Below are 16454 nucleotides of genomic sequence, written 5' to 3' on the forward strand. Positions count from 1 at the left end.
CTTTCATCGATACTCCTGGATTCTGCGAAAATTCTGCAGTACGCGGAATCGCGGAATTCATGGGGGACAGAGAAAACTATAACGCCTCCATTCTTATTAGCTTTCGACTGTGGCGTTCTTAGCATTTCGGGCTCCACGTTCTTCGGCGTGCGACTCCGCTGTACGCTAGGAGTACGAATTTTCCCTGGCGGGTGGTGGACAGCACATGGAAATAATTCAAGTCCCTCCCTCCCCCCCCCCCCCCCATCGGCAAACCCACTTTAAGCACACGACACAAACGCCTTGCATCAGGGAGTGGTAAAATACCGGTATTTCGCTACTTACTCCCTGCATTGTATGTTGTATGCATGAAGCAGGTCACATGACCTGTGTATTAAGAATCTTGATTGTTTTTTCGTTCTTCTCTATTTACATAATCATCATACTGGGGTACCCAGCTCGAACATGAAACGAAAGACTGTCTCCAGCCCGAGCCGAGTAATGAGAGGTAGGTACGATGGGGATTGGTTGGTTATACTAGCTGGTCGCCTACTGGTGTCATGCAGACGTAGATCAGACATCGGTTGACTTTTTCTTCTTGAGAACAAACTCGCTCATCAACTTCTGGTGCTGGTACCGTTGCGGGAAGGAATTCGGAATCAGGACTTTGTCGCTGGGTTTGTTCTCCAGTTGGTATACATTGTCGTTTGCAGTTTCGTACTCTTCAAATGGCACGTCGCCGATGAAGTAGTCGTTGGGCTGTGGCATCGTCGTGCAGTGTGGTAGCATCATCGTGCAGGATTGGGACATCAGCACGCTGGTTTGCGACATCATCTTCGGCGGGTTGTTCTTGCGAGGCAGGCTCTTCAGGCGGCGGAGCGGCGGCGGGGTGGGCACAGTCGTAGTCGTACTCGCCGGCCAGACACCCAGGCTACTCTGGTACGGCATTGCTTCGTTGTAGATGTGCATGTCGGGATGGACCAGATCGCACTCCTTGAAGCAGAAGACGTCCTCGGCGACGCCTATACCCTGGTTGTACATGTCATACTTGGGGTAGTAGTTGACGGAGCTGCTCGTGTAGCTGAGGTCGGTCGAGGTGCTGGTCAGGCGATCATGCTCGAAGGAGTCACGCTCGGTGGGCCGGAGTGGGAGTTCGCGTGTGGCTGCGTTGCGTGCGGCCGCTTCAGCTTTAGCTGTGCACGCGTTACGGCAGGGTCACGGCGCAGGGTCACGGCGCAGAGCACAGAGAGAGAGAGAGAGAGAGAGAGGCAGGCAAGTGCACACATACACACAGTGAGTGAATGAGTGAGTGTGTGAGAGAGAGAGAGAGAGAGAGAGAGAGACCGAGAGAGAGAGAGAGAGAGAGAGAGAGAGAGAGAGAGAGAGACCGAGAGAGAGAGAGACCGAGAGAGAGAGAGAGACCGAGAGAGAGAGAAAGAGAGAGAGGAAAGAGAGAGCACAAACACAGGAACACACACAGGCGGATAGGGTTACATACCTAGAGAGTAGCAAGTACAACACCACCATTGCCAGCAAGTGAAGCAGAGGAGATGGATCATATGTTTTAAAGTGGAACTCACTTAGTACGTACTCAGATCTGACGTACTGCAAAAGCCGTTATTCTAACGAGGCGCATTATAATTATAAAAAATAAAATAAAATAAAATTCGACGGGTTCGCGTACTGGGCAGGTCAAGAACAAGGAGTCGTACAACTCCCTGGTCAAGAACCACCTTTCCGTTATATAATTACAACGGTTTCCTAAAATTGACTGGTGTACGTGTACCAAAGGTAACGATTCTCACTCATTCTCAACGCTCAATAGCAACAATAAGTGTTGATTTCTGTATAGCGATTTTCATTTTAACAACAGATTTCTCCTCATGAAGTTGATTGTTCCAACTAGGAACACACGCTTCTTGCCGAACTTGACACTTGACTGACTCACGACTGCCATCCGGAGCACACGAGGAGCACGTCGCACCTTCCACTCGGCAAACCTGCAAGAAAGCACCACTCCCTGCTCAATGCACAGTGTTTCGGGGAATTCACCCCTCATCAGTCGAGCTTCAGTAGGCTGAGGAAGATTGCGCCGAGAGGAAGGTGCGACATGCTCCTCGTGTGCTCCGGATGGCAGTCGTGAGTCAGTCAAGTGTCAAGTTCGGCAAGAAGCGTGTGTTCCTAGTTGGAACAATCAACTTCATGACTATTACCGCCGAAGTCGCAACTTCCAAGTTCAGATTTCACCTCGTTAGATTTAGCATTTCGTGTATATAATTATGGCTTTTACAGTACATTTGCAAAGTACGGACATTGCCTGGAGCACGGGTGTGTTAACCATAGTGAGGTCCGATGGGATGAGAACTTGAGAAGTAGCTCCTGTACTGCGCACACTCTCTCCTGCTGCCCACCAAGGTACACCTTACCACCAGGGTTTCACAGTAGCACTGTAAAGTACCGTTGAGTTACTGTACTCGATGCAGCAGCGCCTAGGGGCTATGATGTGTACGGGCTTGTCACGTGATGCGAGGGTCTGCCGCATCACACCCTATAGCTGGAGCTGGACACTCATGGCGGTTACGCAGGAGGCATGGTGGAACCGGTCCGGTTGGTCAGGCAATGGCCGGATCAACTTTTTGCCCATCTACGTGTGTTTACTGCTGAGCAAGTCGTGTGTATACTGTAGACCGGGAAACTTTTGCGGCATGCAACTTTAGCGTTAAAAACACCCCCCCCCCCCCGCCCCTGTTAACGAGGGGAAATTTTAGCGATTTGGTCTTTTCAGGTGGTAGTAGTACTGTAAAGTCCGGAGCAAACGCCCACCCCATTTTTGCAAGATCTGGTTGCCTGTACGCGCTGAGACTTGAACTTTTGGCCTGACCCTAGGGGTATGTTACGGGACGGACTTGAAAGTTCACTTCACACCGTAGCGAAAACTGACCACTGCTACGGTAAACTATGGCACAAAGCTAGAGCCGAGTAGATATAGGCTAGAGTTTGGTAGCTCATAGTCATAGATCGATAGAGACTGCACTGTTGGGCGTACGGCTCAACTGAAAGTGTCGCAATCCACTCGAGCGGGGTCAAAGCAAGTTACTTTTGATCTGTAAACGTTCATGGATAACTTTCTTGCTTCTCTTCAGTCACCATGAATAAACTTTGCCTTGCCTTTGTCTGTGAAGTTCGCAGTTACCACCGGTCGGAGCTGCACAGAGCCTATATGTCCAGGGACAAATTTGTAGAATTCCCTCGGCAACCCGAAAACGAGAGCGATTGTAATGCTCTTTCGGCTATGCAATCTGGAAGAGATTTTGTCTTCTTGCAACGTGAGATAGCATTTTCGCCGTGCAGGCGGTGCCATTCTACAGCACTGCATTTAAACTCCACGTCGAACTTGTGGCGTCTTGGCATGGCGAAAAAACAATCGCTTCCAAGAATGACTGCGAAAGGATTGAATGCAGTTGGTCCCTTCTTGGCGAGGTTAGTGCATTTTTTGTCCGCGGGAATTTGATGTTGAGCTATAGCGAAAGTTCTTTTGTTTTAGTCTTTGCCATAGACAGTTCATAGGCTTTCATGTCTACTCGTACGAAGTCGAACTTTCTGTACACCATTCTTGTCCTCAGGACGACGCACCTGTGCCCTGCATTGCGAAAATAGTACAATCGAGCTGGGGTGGGCGTTTGCAGCGAAGTGGGCGTTTGCTCCGGACTTTGCGGTACATGTACTTCCGTTCAAATTCTTCAGTTCGCAGCGATTCTGAATCGCGTTTTGGCGGTGATCGCGAAACTCGCGAAAATTATCCGCTCGCGAAAGTTTCCCAGTTTACAGTACCCTCCACCGAGAGTTCATAAACAAGAGTATGCAACTGTGATCTCTTTTCTATGGGCCAGATGCGCGGCGCGCTGCCTTCATTACATCATCCAGCCGCAGTCCGCGCACTGCGGAAAATCAAACACCGCACTTTCCCTCTGGTTTGAAATGAACTTTCGTACGGAACTGGAGTTTATGCGCCAAAACTTAGAGATTGTGTAGGTATTTGAACGAATGGAGCAAAACGGATGGGCTCGTACGAGAAATTGTGGGTTTGAGACTGAGTGCATGCTTTCAGAGCGTGATGGAGGCAAGTTACGGAATGAAGGCAGCGCGCCGCGCACTGGCCCATAACCACAGTTGCATACCCTAAGTCCCTTGTTTATGCACTGTTGCCTCCATATCATACATTGGTATGCTGTGCTTGGTGATATGCTAGCCTGGTCGTTCTTCGGCGCTCGACGGCACCTGGTAAGCATTGCATTCTGGCCAGCTGGCTACACAAGCGGCCGTCTCACCTTGGAGTGACCGGCGCAGCAGGACTAGCTTGACGACGAACACGACCACGGCCAACAGCACTGTGCCGCCGACGCATGACAACACAATCGTGCTCATCTCCACGATACTAGTGTCTACACAGGAACAACAACAAAGAGAGAAAGAGAGAGAGAGAAAGAGAGAGAGAGAAAGAGAGAGAGAGAGAGAGAGAGAGAGAGAGAGAGAGAGAGAGAGAGAGAGAGAGAGAGAGAGAGAGAGAGAGAGAGAGAGGAGAGAGAAAGGGAGAGAGTGAAAACCAGGGAGTAGTAAAATACCATCACCAGGGATACAAACTTACAGAGACGCTTTGTTTCCAGCGCGACAAACACCTCGTGAAGCTCCAGGTAGCAGCATGAGTCAGAGTCGCTCATGGAGTTGTGATAAACAGACGTTGAGAGCCAGTATAGCTATTCGCAACGTGTGTTCCTAGTTGGAACAATCAACTTCATGACTATTACCGCCGAAGTCGCAACTTCTAAGTTCGTATTGTTGTCCCTCACGCGGACGTGCGACTAGTTGTTGGAGGTGACAGCGTGGCGAATAGCTATACTGGCTCTCAATGTCTGTTTATCACAACTCCATGAGCGACTCTGACTCATGCTGCTACCTTGAGCTTCACGGGGTGTTTGTCGCTCTGGAAAAAAAGCGTCTCTGCAAGTTTGTATCCCTGGTGATGGTTTGGCCTGGAGAGCAGTATATAAGTGGTGCTTTTCAGGCACAATCTTCCTCAGCCTACTCAAGCTCAAATGATGAGGGGTGAATGCCCCGAAACACCGTGTATTGAGCAGGGAGTGGTGCTTTCTTGCAGGTTTGCCGAGTGGAAGGTGCGACGTGCTCCTCGTGTGCTCCAGATGGCAGTCGTGAGTCAGTCAAGTGTCAAGTTCGGCAAGAAGCGTGTATTCCTAGTTGGAACAATCAACTTCAGAAAGAAAAATGGACCAAGGAACTACAAGCTACGCTATAATGTCCACTAACACCACCAGTTACTAAACAATCAGCTCATGCGATAACATTGCACGACACTGACCGACGGTACTGACGTTCTACAACTAACTGGCTAACAGCTCTAGCACATCTTGGATGCGCACTCCAACAGCCTTCCAACTTGTAAGGTTCTAAGTTATAGAATAGCATAAGAATGGGAAGATGAGCGCAACCAAGATACGCACGCATGGTTCTATATCTTAGAACCCACACACTAACGCACACTGACGACCACCCTCCCCCACACATACCTAAACACGCATACACACAGACACAGACACACACACATACACATGCACACACACATGCTCACACACATGCACACACACACACACACACACACAATCATCGTCAGCATACCTTGGCATATACCATCGGCATCGAATTCGAATCCCACTCCGCAGATACAGCGGTACCCATCAGGAGATTTCAGACATTGAGCGTGCAAGTTGTAACATGGAGAGCTCTTACACGAATCACTGACTGCAGAGAGAGAGAGAGAGAGAGAGAGAGAGAGAGAGAGAGAGAGAGAGAGAGAGAGAGAGAGAGAGAGAGAGAGAGAGAGAGAGAGCGAGAGAGAGAGAGAGAGAGAGAGAGAGAGAGAGCGAGAGAGAGAGAGAGAGAGAGAGAGAGAGAGAGAGAGAAAGCAAAAATGATCAAACACATTGTAAAAAGTGAAAAGGTGCATAAACCATCATTGATTACACTCAATACCAACACCACTACCTGCCTAACCCCTTCCTCCATCACAAATATTCAAACACACCCACACGGACACGAACACATACACGCACACACACAAACGCATGCACAAACGCATGCACACACACACACACACACACACACACACACACACACACACACACACACACACACACACACACACACACACACACACACACACACTGTAGTTGCTTGCTGCCAACACTGGTCAAGCGGTTCTCGCCAGGAGAAGGGGACAGAGATTCATAAGGAATCTTCGAAAGATGAGTCAATAATTACAGTAGAGTTACCCGCACACACGTATATACGCGCACGCGCGCGCACACACACACACACACACACACTTACAAGCTGACGTATTTGCAGCCGTCGCCGGCGCAAACCAAGACATCATGAAGGTGCAGAAGAACACTGTACTCTTTTGGAGCAGAGCTCGACGACGATACCACTGCAGGCAACAACAATAACAACAACAAACTGTTTAACCCACAATCTCACCTTCTCATAAATTTATCTCTTATTGGCGATGGTGCCATCGTGAGAATAAAGAATTCAAAAAAAACAACAACAACACGACACCAGCACAAAAAGCCGCTGCCCTCAACGAATTCTTCATTTCACAGAGCAAGCTGTCCGTGGCCAATGCGCATGAGCAAACTCCAGCCATCAACACCACCCCTGACATCCTCAGTCCCCTTCAAGAAATCTCGACTTCCCAAGCTGAGGTAGAAAAACTCCTCCGCGGAGTTGATACCAACAAAAGCCCCGGGTTTGACTCTATTCCAAACCGCCTACTCAAAGAAGTGGCTAAGGAACTTGCACCGTCGTTATCGTCCCTCTTTAATCAATCGTTCCAAACCGGAGAAATCCCACAGGAGTGGAAAGATGCCACCATTACTCCAGTACCCAAGCCGGGTGACCCAACCCAACCAACAAATTATAGACCCATCTCTCTCTTGAGCACTACATCAAAAATCCAAGAAAAAATTGCACATCAACTCCTCTACAAGCACATCACACCCCACCTGCCCAACCAGCAGTCCGGATTCCGCGAGAAAGACGGCACTGAGCAGCAGCTCGCCCGTCTCGTCCATACCCTCTCCACTGCGAGAGACGACGGGAAACACGTCAATGCCTGCTTTTTCGATTTAAGCAAGGCCTTCGATCGTGTGTGGCATGCAGGCCTTCTAGCAAAACTCTCCCACTATGGTGTCCATTGCAACGCCCTGGAGTGGTTTCGACGGTACCTGTTGGGGCGTCGGCAAAGGGTCCAGGTGGATGGCGACCTATCGCCTTTCCTCGAGATCCCTGCCGGCGTCCCTCAGGGATCTGTTCTTGGGCCGCTTCTATTCCTCGTCTACACCATAGACCTTCCACACGCATGTGTTGGGGCGTCGGCAAAGGGTCCAGGTGGATGGCGACCTATCGCCTTTCCTCGAGATCCCTGCCGGCGTCCCTCAGGGATCTGTTCTTGGGCCGCTTCTATTCCTCGTCTACACCATAGACCTTCCACACGCATGTGAGAATCCCAGCACCACCTGTAGCCAGTTTGCAGATGACACCGCTCTGATTTCCATAGCGAGAACTCTTCAAGACTGCACCCGAAACCTACAACAGAGTGTCACAGCAGCTGGAGAGTGGCTTCAAAAATGGCACCTGCTGGTTAACACAAAGAAAACAGTCATCCTCCCGTTCTACCACAATAACCGCCCCCCTGAACAGCTACCCCAGATCACCCTCAGGAATAGTCCGCTTACCGTAGCACAAAAACACAAACACCTCGGAATAATCTTTCAGCATGACCTCCGTTGGACGGAGCATGATGAATACATAGTCAAAAAATCACTCAAGTCTTTCAATATTCTTTTTAGACTAAGGTCTACACTCACCAGTGATTCTTTATCTCACATCTATCAGACATACATACTACCTATATTCTCATATGCGAGCAATGCTCTCACACCGTTGTCCCACACTTCCCTTGACAGGCTAGAACGACTCCAGCGGAAAGCCGCCAGAATATGTCTCCACCTTCCCCTTTACACACACTTAGAACACTCCCACCTTTTGCATCGCATCAAATGGCCAACATTATTTTCACGCTTTAAAGTTAAACATATACTCTTCGCGCATTCTCTGCGCCACAATTATGCCCCACCACATATACTCTCGCTGCATACTGCTAGCAACGTGCAACCTTCGTATAATTTACGTCGCTCTCGTACTTGGCACTTGCCAACTCCGCGGACTGACCGCTGTCTCCATTCTCCCCTGTACAAGGCCCTTCATTACTTTAATTGCCTGCCCACCCAGCTTCGCGAAATCCCTTCTCGTACTCCCTTCAAATCCCAGATATCCCTGCTGTTGCACAACTCTGTATGCTCGTGTAGCGACCACCCCTGCCCGTACACTTAAGTACGCAACTCTGTATGCTCGTGTGGCGACCACCCCTGCCCGTACACTTAAGTAGTCACTAACCCCTAGGCCCTGCCCACCCAATTCTTCCTCACTCTTTCTCCTTTCTTACACTATTATCTCTTATTGGCCACTGGCTATCGTGAGAATAAAGATTTGAAACAACAACAACAACAACTCAATTTATCTCTTATTGGCGATGGTGCCATCGTGAGAATAAAGAATTCAAATTCAAACAACAACAACAAACACCTCGGAATAATCTTTCAGCATGACCTCCGTTGGACGGAGCATGTTGAATACATAGTCAAAAAATCACTCAAGTCTTTCAATATTCTTTTTAGACTAAGGTCTACACTCACCAGTGATTCTTTATCTCACATCTATCAGACATACATACTACCTATATTCTCATATGCGAGCAATGCTCTCACACCGTTGTCCCACACTTCCCTTGACAGGCTAGAACGACTCCAGCGGAAAGCCGCCAGAATATGTCTCCACCTTCCCCTTTACACACACTTAGAACACTCCCACCTTTTGCATCGCATCAAATGGCCAACATTATTTTCACGCTTTAAAGTTAAACATATACTCTTCGCGCATTCTCTGCGCCACAATTATGCCCCACCACATATACTCTCGCTGCATACTGCTAGCAACGTGCAACCTTCGTATAATTTACGTCGCTCTCGTACTTGGCACTTGCCAACTCCGCGGACTGACCGCTGTCTCCATTCTCCCCTGTACAAGGCCCTTCATTACTTTAATTGCCTGCCCACCCAGCTTCGCGAAATCCCTTCTCGTACTCCCTTCAAATCCCAGATATCCCTGCTGTTGCACAACTCTGTATGCTCGTGTAGCGACCACCCCTGCCCTTACACTTTTAAAGTACGCAACTCTGTATGCTCGTGTGGCGACCACCCCTGCCCGTACACTTAAGTAGTCATTAACCCCTAGGCCCTGCCCACCCAATTCTTCCTCACTCTTTCTCCTTTCTTACACTATTATCTCTTATTGGCCACTGGCTATCGTGAGAATAAAGATTTGAAACAACAACAACGTAGCACAAAAACACAAACACCTCGGAATAATCTTTCAGCATGACCTCCGTTGGACGGAGCATGTTGAATACATAGTCAAAAAAACACTCAAGTCTTTCAATATTTTTTTAGACTAAGGTCTACACTCACCAGTGATTCTTTATCTCACATCTATCAGACATACATACTACCTATATTCTCATATGCGAGCAATGCTCTCACACCGTTGTCCCACACTTGCCTTGACAGGCTAGAACGACTCCAGCGGAAAGCCGCCAGAATATGTCTCCACCTTCCCCTTTACACACACTTAGAACACTCCCACCTTTTGCATCGCATCAAATGGCCAACATTATTTTCACGCTTTAAAGTTAAACATATACTCTTCGCGCATTCTCTGCGCCACAATTATGCCCCACCACATATACTCTCGCTGCATACTGCTAGCACCGTGCAACCTTCGTATAATTTACGTCGCTCTCGTACTTGGCACTTGCCAACTCCGCGGACTGACCGCTGTCTCCATTCTCCCCTGTACAAGGCCCTTCATTACTTTAATTGCCTGCCCACCCAGCTTCGCGAAATCCCTTCTCGTACTCCCTTCAAATCCCAGATATCCCTGCTGTTGCACAACTCTGTATGCTCGTGTAGCGACCACCCCTGCCCGTACACTTAAGTAGTCATTAACCCCTAGGCCCTGCTCACCCAATTCTTCCTCACTCTTTCTCCTTTCTTATACTATTATCTCTTATTGGCCACTGGCTATCGTGAGAATAAAGATTTGAAACAACAACAACGTAGCACAAAAAAAACAAACACCTCGGAATAATCTTTCAGCATGACCTCCGTTGGACGGAGCATGTTGAATACATAGTCAAAAAAACACTCAAGTCTTTCAATATTTTTTTAGACTAAGGTCTACACTCACCAGTGATTCTTTATCTCACATCTATCAGACATACATACTACCTATATTCTCATATGCGAGCAATGCTCTCACAACGTTGTCACACACTTCCCTTGACAGGCTAGAACGACTCCAGCGGAAAGCCGCCAGAATATGTCTCCACCTTCCCCATTACACACACTCAGAACACTCCCACCTTTTGCATCGCATCAAATGGCCAACATTATTTTCACGCTTTAAAGTTAAACATATACTCTTCGCGCATTCTCTGCGCCACAATTATGCCCCACCACATACACTCTCGCTGCATACTGCTAGCACCGTGCAACCTTCGTATAATTTACGTCGCTCTCGTACTTGGCACTTGCCAACTCCGCGGACTGATCGCTGTCTCCATTCTCGGGCCCCTGTACAACCCTTCATTGCTTTAATTGCTCGCCCACCCAGCTTCGCGAAATCCCTTCTCGTACGCTCTTCAAATCCCAGATATCCCTGCTAATGCACAACTCTGTATGCTCGTTTAGCGACCACCCCTGCCCGTACACTTAAGTAGTCATTAACCCCTAGGCTCTGCCCACCCAATTCTTCCTCACTCTTTCTCCTTTATTACACTATTACCTCTTATTGGCCACTGGCTATCGTGAGAATAAAGATTTGAAACTTATTGGCGATGGTGCCATCATGAGAATAAAGAATTCAAAAAAACAATAACAAAAAAAACAACAACAGAATCATCGTGTGTGTCAGGCATGGAGCACACGGGGCACGTGGCACGGTGACCAGGTGACTGGTGTACGCAGGAGCACGTGACTGCTTGTTCAACCATGTTCGATTGAATAAAGGAGGAACGCTGCATCGCAGCCTTTTCGGACCAAAACCAGTCGACTCAGCGGCCAAAAGACTACAACATATGGGCCAATCGCGGTCATCCGTGCTTTTATAGGAACGAAATGGCGCTTTTAGTGACATTTTGCATACAAATCCCCATCTAGTAGGGCGCAGTCACCCAGTTTCGGTGGAAGTGCGCGAGTTCGATTGGGATTAAAGTAGGAAGGGAGCGTCTTAGCTTCCTCGGACCACGACTATTCGACTCAGCACCCGAAGACTACAACTGGTGAAATTTTGATTTTTGCCTTAACTTCCCCTTTAACTAGTATCCATATGTCCTTTTCCTTTCTACATTTATTTATGGCTCAACATCTGAGTTTCAAATAATATAATAATAATAATAATGGTCCTGGTGGTGACAGTCAATTTTTTCTTCAGACTTTTCCCGCTTGTCTCTTTCCCTCAGACTAGTGAAGATTTTATGACTTGGGGCTCCCCGCGTGCTAGAGTGTACGTGAAGTGTGTGGGTACAGTGAGGGCTGCGTCCCACCCGCCTGTGTGGATTCACAGGAAGTGAGTTACGAAGTCTGAAGAAAATGTTGAACAGTCTATGCTGGGATGACGACTACACCATAGCTCAGTGGTTAGAGCATCGCTAGCTACAAGCGAGGGTCCCTGGTTCGAGTCCTGGTGGTGACAGTCAATTTTTTCTTCATACTTTTCCCGCTTGTCTCTTTCCCTCAGACTAGTGAAGAAAATAATAATAATAATAATAATAATAAGGATGCTATCATCACGGGTACTGTGTGACTTCTGGATAAGAAAAAAAGTTTTGTTTGTGTTCTTTAAAGGGGAAGTTAAGGCAAATATTAAAATTTCACCAGTTGTTGTCTTCGGGGTGCTGAGTCGAATAGTCGTGGTCCGAGAAAGCTGAGACGCTCCCTTCCTACTTGAATCCCAATCGAACTCGCGCACTTCCACCGAAACTGGGTGACTGCGCCCTACTAGATGGGATTTGTATGCAAAATGTCACTAAAAGCGCAATTTTGTTCTTATAAAAGCACGGATGACCGCGATTGGCCCATATGTTGTAGTCTTTTGGACGCTGAGTCGACTGGTTTTGGTCCGAAAAGGCTGCGATGCAGCGTTCCTCCTTTATTCCCAATCGAACATGGTTGAACAAGCGGTCACGTGCTCCTGCGTACACCAGTCACCTGGTCACCGTGCCTGCAGGGTACAACTTACTAGCCTGTTTGACCTTTTTTGGGTGCAGTCTTGTCACTCGAGTTGAACCTTGGTGTGAAAGTTGTGTGGCGTGGTGACCAGGTGATTTGGGCACCCAGGAGCACGTGACCACTTGTTCAACCATGTTCGATTGGGAATAAAGGAGGAACGCTGCTCGGACCAAAACCAGTCGACTCAGCGTCCAAAAGACTACAACATGGGCCAATCGCGGTCATCCGTGCTTTTATAAGAACAAAATGGCGCTTTTAGTGACATTTTGCATACAAGTCCCCATCTAGTAGGGTGCAGTCACCCAGTTTCGGTGGAAGTGCGCGAGTTCGATTGGGATTCAAGTAGGAAGAGAGCGTCTCAGCTTTCTCGGACCAAGACCATTCGACTCAGCACCCTGAAGACTACAACTGGTGAAATTTTAATTTTTGCCTTAACTTCCCCTTTAATAATAGCTATGAAAAGGTTTTCAAGCTCCGATCATCAGTGGAAATACGGAACTAAAGTGATCAAGGGAAAAACAAAAGTTAAAAAACCAAAGAAGTGTGACACATGACGCGTAAGTATTACAAAAAGTGAGGGCTAAGATAAAAAGTAAGTGTGACAAATGGGTATGAACAGTGCAGAAACAACTCATGAATACGGGGTGCAAACTCACGAAAATAGCCTAAGTGCTACAACATGTTCTTTTTGCTTACACAAATCGAGCTTATGCGTACGAATACAAACAGCTTCAAGGACCTTCAACTGCTGGACATAACGGGCACGACACAGTACAGAGAAGTGGGAATCATCATACACTTGGATTTTTAACCTTTGTTTTTCCCTTGATCACTTTAGTTCCGTATTTCCACTGATGATCGGAGCTTGAAAATCGATTCTGGAAACACACAATCTTAACCCATTGAGGGCTACAGGGCCTTTCATCTGAGGCTCTGAAGAAAATGCTAAAAATAGGGCCAATATACAGCTCCACAACTTCAAAGTCTAGGCAACTAGGTTGTTGAACTCTTGGGATATGTTGACCAAGGCTATGATCATCACGCTGACCAACTCGATATAGTTCCCAGAAAAAGGAACAAAGTGCTATATGACACGTAAATTCATCCAAATTGCGTAAAATACGAAAAAGTCGCCAATGTGAGTTGAATCACCGGGCGAAAAAGAAGAAGAAAAACGTATCCACGCGGGATTCGTACCCGCAACCTCTCGTACTGAATGCAGGAAATGTACCGCTCGACTCTGGGGTCTCTTCCAGCCATGCGCTGGAACACGGAACTTAGTACAGTAGGATAGCCTGTCAGCCCGAGTATATTCGGGCTCAGCGCCCTGACGTCATTTTGAATCCCGAATATATTCGGGGTCAGCAGTCAATGGGTTAAACCTTGAACAAATTGTCATGCTGCGTGGTGATGTCTGCGGCATTTATACTTTTCATAGCTATTATTACACTTTTATCTCCACGTAGATTATTTGTGTTCTTTGACTATGATTTTCTGCTTTTTACGGAGCCTCACGAGATGCCCAAATTCGCTCTATTTCACGTAAATTTTCAAAAATTCTCTCCGGGAACCGGTCTCAAAAGTTAGCCCGATAACTCCTTGATCCTTCCTGCTGGCCTGCAAGTACAGGATCTGTAGGCCAGTCGTGCAGATCTGCGGAGCAGGGAGTGCAGCCATGTATCCATGTACGTGTACTCTACTACTAGTACAAGCACTACTATACTAGTCTTGTGTAAATTAAATAAATTTCACGGTTCGCGTGAGACTCGGCCGGAAGCCGAGTTTTCCGCATCCGCCGTGGGAACGCCACCACCCTCTAGGATCAAAGGCGCAGATGTAGCGCCTAAACGGTGGGAGGTGAGTAGATCAGACCATCCACCAAGTGGTCAAAGACCGAAATCCCATTAGCTTACTCTTGATGAAGTGGAGAACGTCTGTAGGGATTTCCCTAACAAAATAATAAATACTACTACTACTACTACTGCTGCTGCTGCTGCTGCTGCTGCTGCTGCTGCTGCTGCTGCTGCTGCTACTACTACTACTACTACTAAGGGTGCGTTCTTAAATCCTCTCGGAAAAGTTGGAGACTCTTCGAAAAGTTCGAGAGCTGTTCTTATATCCTCTCCGACTTTTAGGAGGCTCTCCAAAGCTCTCCAAGCTCTCCAAGCTTCAGAGGTGATTGAAACTTGGAGATTCCCGCGGTTTGGGATCAGCGCATGCGAACTACGACTAAAAGCCACGTGTTCATCATGAGTGTACGCATTTCCCTGTTCGCATACGCACACGTGCATTACTACATTCATCACTCAAAATCGCGGCCCATTTGGCGCTTCATTTTGCTTGACATGTGCAAATTATCTCCGAATTTTTCGAGACCCGTTCTTAAGTAATCCCAGTTTCTTCGTCTTCTCTTTTCTTCTTCTCCTAGAAGCTTCGGGAACGGATACGATAATTTACTTTTTTTTTTTTTTTTTTTTTAGAAGCTAGAGAATTATAAGAACGCACCCTAAGACCTACATATATGTACATACTTCATATTACATGTAGTACAATGCTATGATTGTACAGAATTTTATGTATGGGTACGAGGTGAATAGCAATTTCTGGACATGAAAATAAAATAGAGGCCCACTAGCTGTGTGTTTTACATTTTTCATATCTTTTTGTATCTATTGTATGGCCTAATCCTTCGTCTTTCCAAATATGTGACAATTGCTCATGCTGTGATCCTAGAGACTTTATAGCAGGTTGTTCTCGGCAGACCAATTTTTTGGCCTAAATTTCAGTGTATGGAATTCTGGACATGAAAGTAATAGCGTCAATAGGCATCCTATACTGCACCATTTTTGTTATTTTTTCTATTGGTGGACTGCAGTTGGCCTCTTCACACTTCCAGCCAACAGGTCCAAGACTATACAGCGTCTGAAGTGGAGTGCACATGGGGAAGCCAACGATTCGTCCATTACTTCTTATTTTACTCAAAATTCAAAATTCTCATGCAACATAGTACCACAAAACTCGTTGAAATGCCTCCCAAGAAAAGGCTATCAACAAGGCACCGACACGAGGAGAAACTACAACAGCCCAGCTGTCAACAACAACAAGAAAAACTTCATCAACCTGATTGACTTGACTCTACACGCGACGAAAAATTATTTTACTCGAAATGTCCAGAAATGTACAATGTCCAGAAATAGCAATTCACCTCGTACCGGTGGGGTCGGGACATGACAGGTCATTTCGACAAATAAGGACGTGCTCATCTGAGCCATCCGTCAGTATCCGGTATGCAGTGCACTAGTACAGATATATCTAGATGGTTATTATTATTACTATTTTATTTATTTTACTAGGGTGTTTGAACATCTGATCAGCACGTGGATGCGATCCTTCCTTGCTTACCTCCATCATGACCTTGTGGGCCTTCCGGAGTGGTGTTGCTTGTCTCCCTAATCAACACTCGCGCTGGCTCTGTTGCTGCGCTCGCTGGGCAGTTTCAATACTACTATAGGCACAATGCAGCAAATAATGTTGTCCGAGTGTAGCCCTCCTGCGCACGAGGAATGTCATTCTATTCGGACAGCTAGGTGAAGTTTCGGGGCTTTTCCGCAGAATAATATAGCTGGACCCATGGCCCACGGTGCAGCCTCGGACTCACAACATACCAGACCCATTCACCCAGAACAGCACAGCCTGCAAGAGGTCTACACTACCGAGCTGAAAACTGGGCAAGAGCAAGTACAAGAACTTGCCCTTCCATGAACAAAATTAAAAAATTCATGTTCAGAACTTTGACGCATGGCCTGGATCGGGTGAACCACACAGTGTGCATGCATGCAGCGTTCGTGTGTGAACCTTTGACCACTGGTACATCGTAGATCGACATGGTGTAGATAGCACAGTTGCAATGTAGCTCGCACTACTGTACAACTCTACATGACTTTTGTACTCCTTGCTAGCTTTGAACCGCGCATGTGGATCTACCAGGCAGCC

At 47.3% G+C, this 16454-nt stretch overlaps 1 protein-coding gene across 1 annotated transcript; it reads right to left on the reverse strand.

Moving 5' to 3' along the window:
• Positions 1–299: 299 nt before the first annotated feature.
• Positions 300–16231, reverse strand: LOC135827416 (uncharacterized; the record flags this gene model as incomplete). The annotated part of the gene is given in 5 exon segments (XM_065339902.1): positions 300–1172; positions 4308–4421; positions 5671–5793; positions 6382–6481; positions 15864–16231. Coding segments are annotated over 5 exon segments (966 nt in total). The 3' UTR covers positions 300–552.
• Between the last annotated feature and the right edge of the window lie 223 nt (positions 16232–16454).

Source organism: Sycon ciliatum, chromosome 11, assembly GCF_964019385.1.
Source record: "Sycon ciliatum chromosome 11, ocSycCili1.1, whole genome shotgun sequence".
Classification (NCBI taxonomy): domain Eukaryota; kingdom Metazoa; phylum Porifera; class Calcarea; order Leucosolenida; family Sycettidae; genus Sycon; species Sycon ciliatum.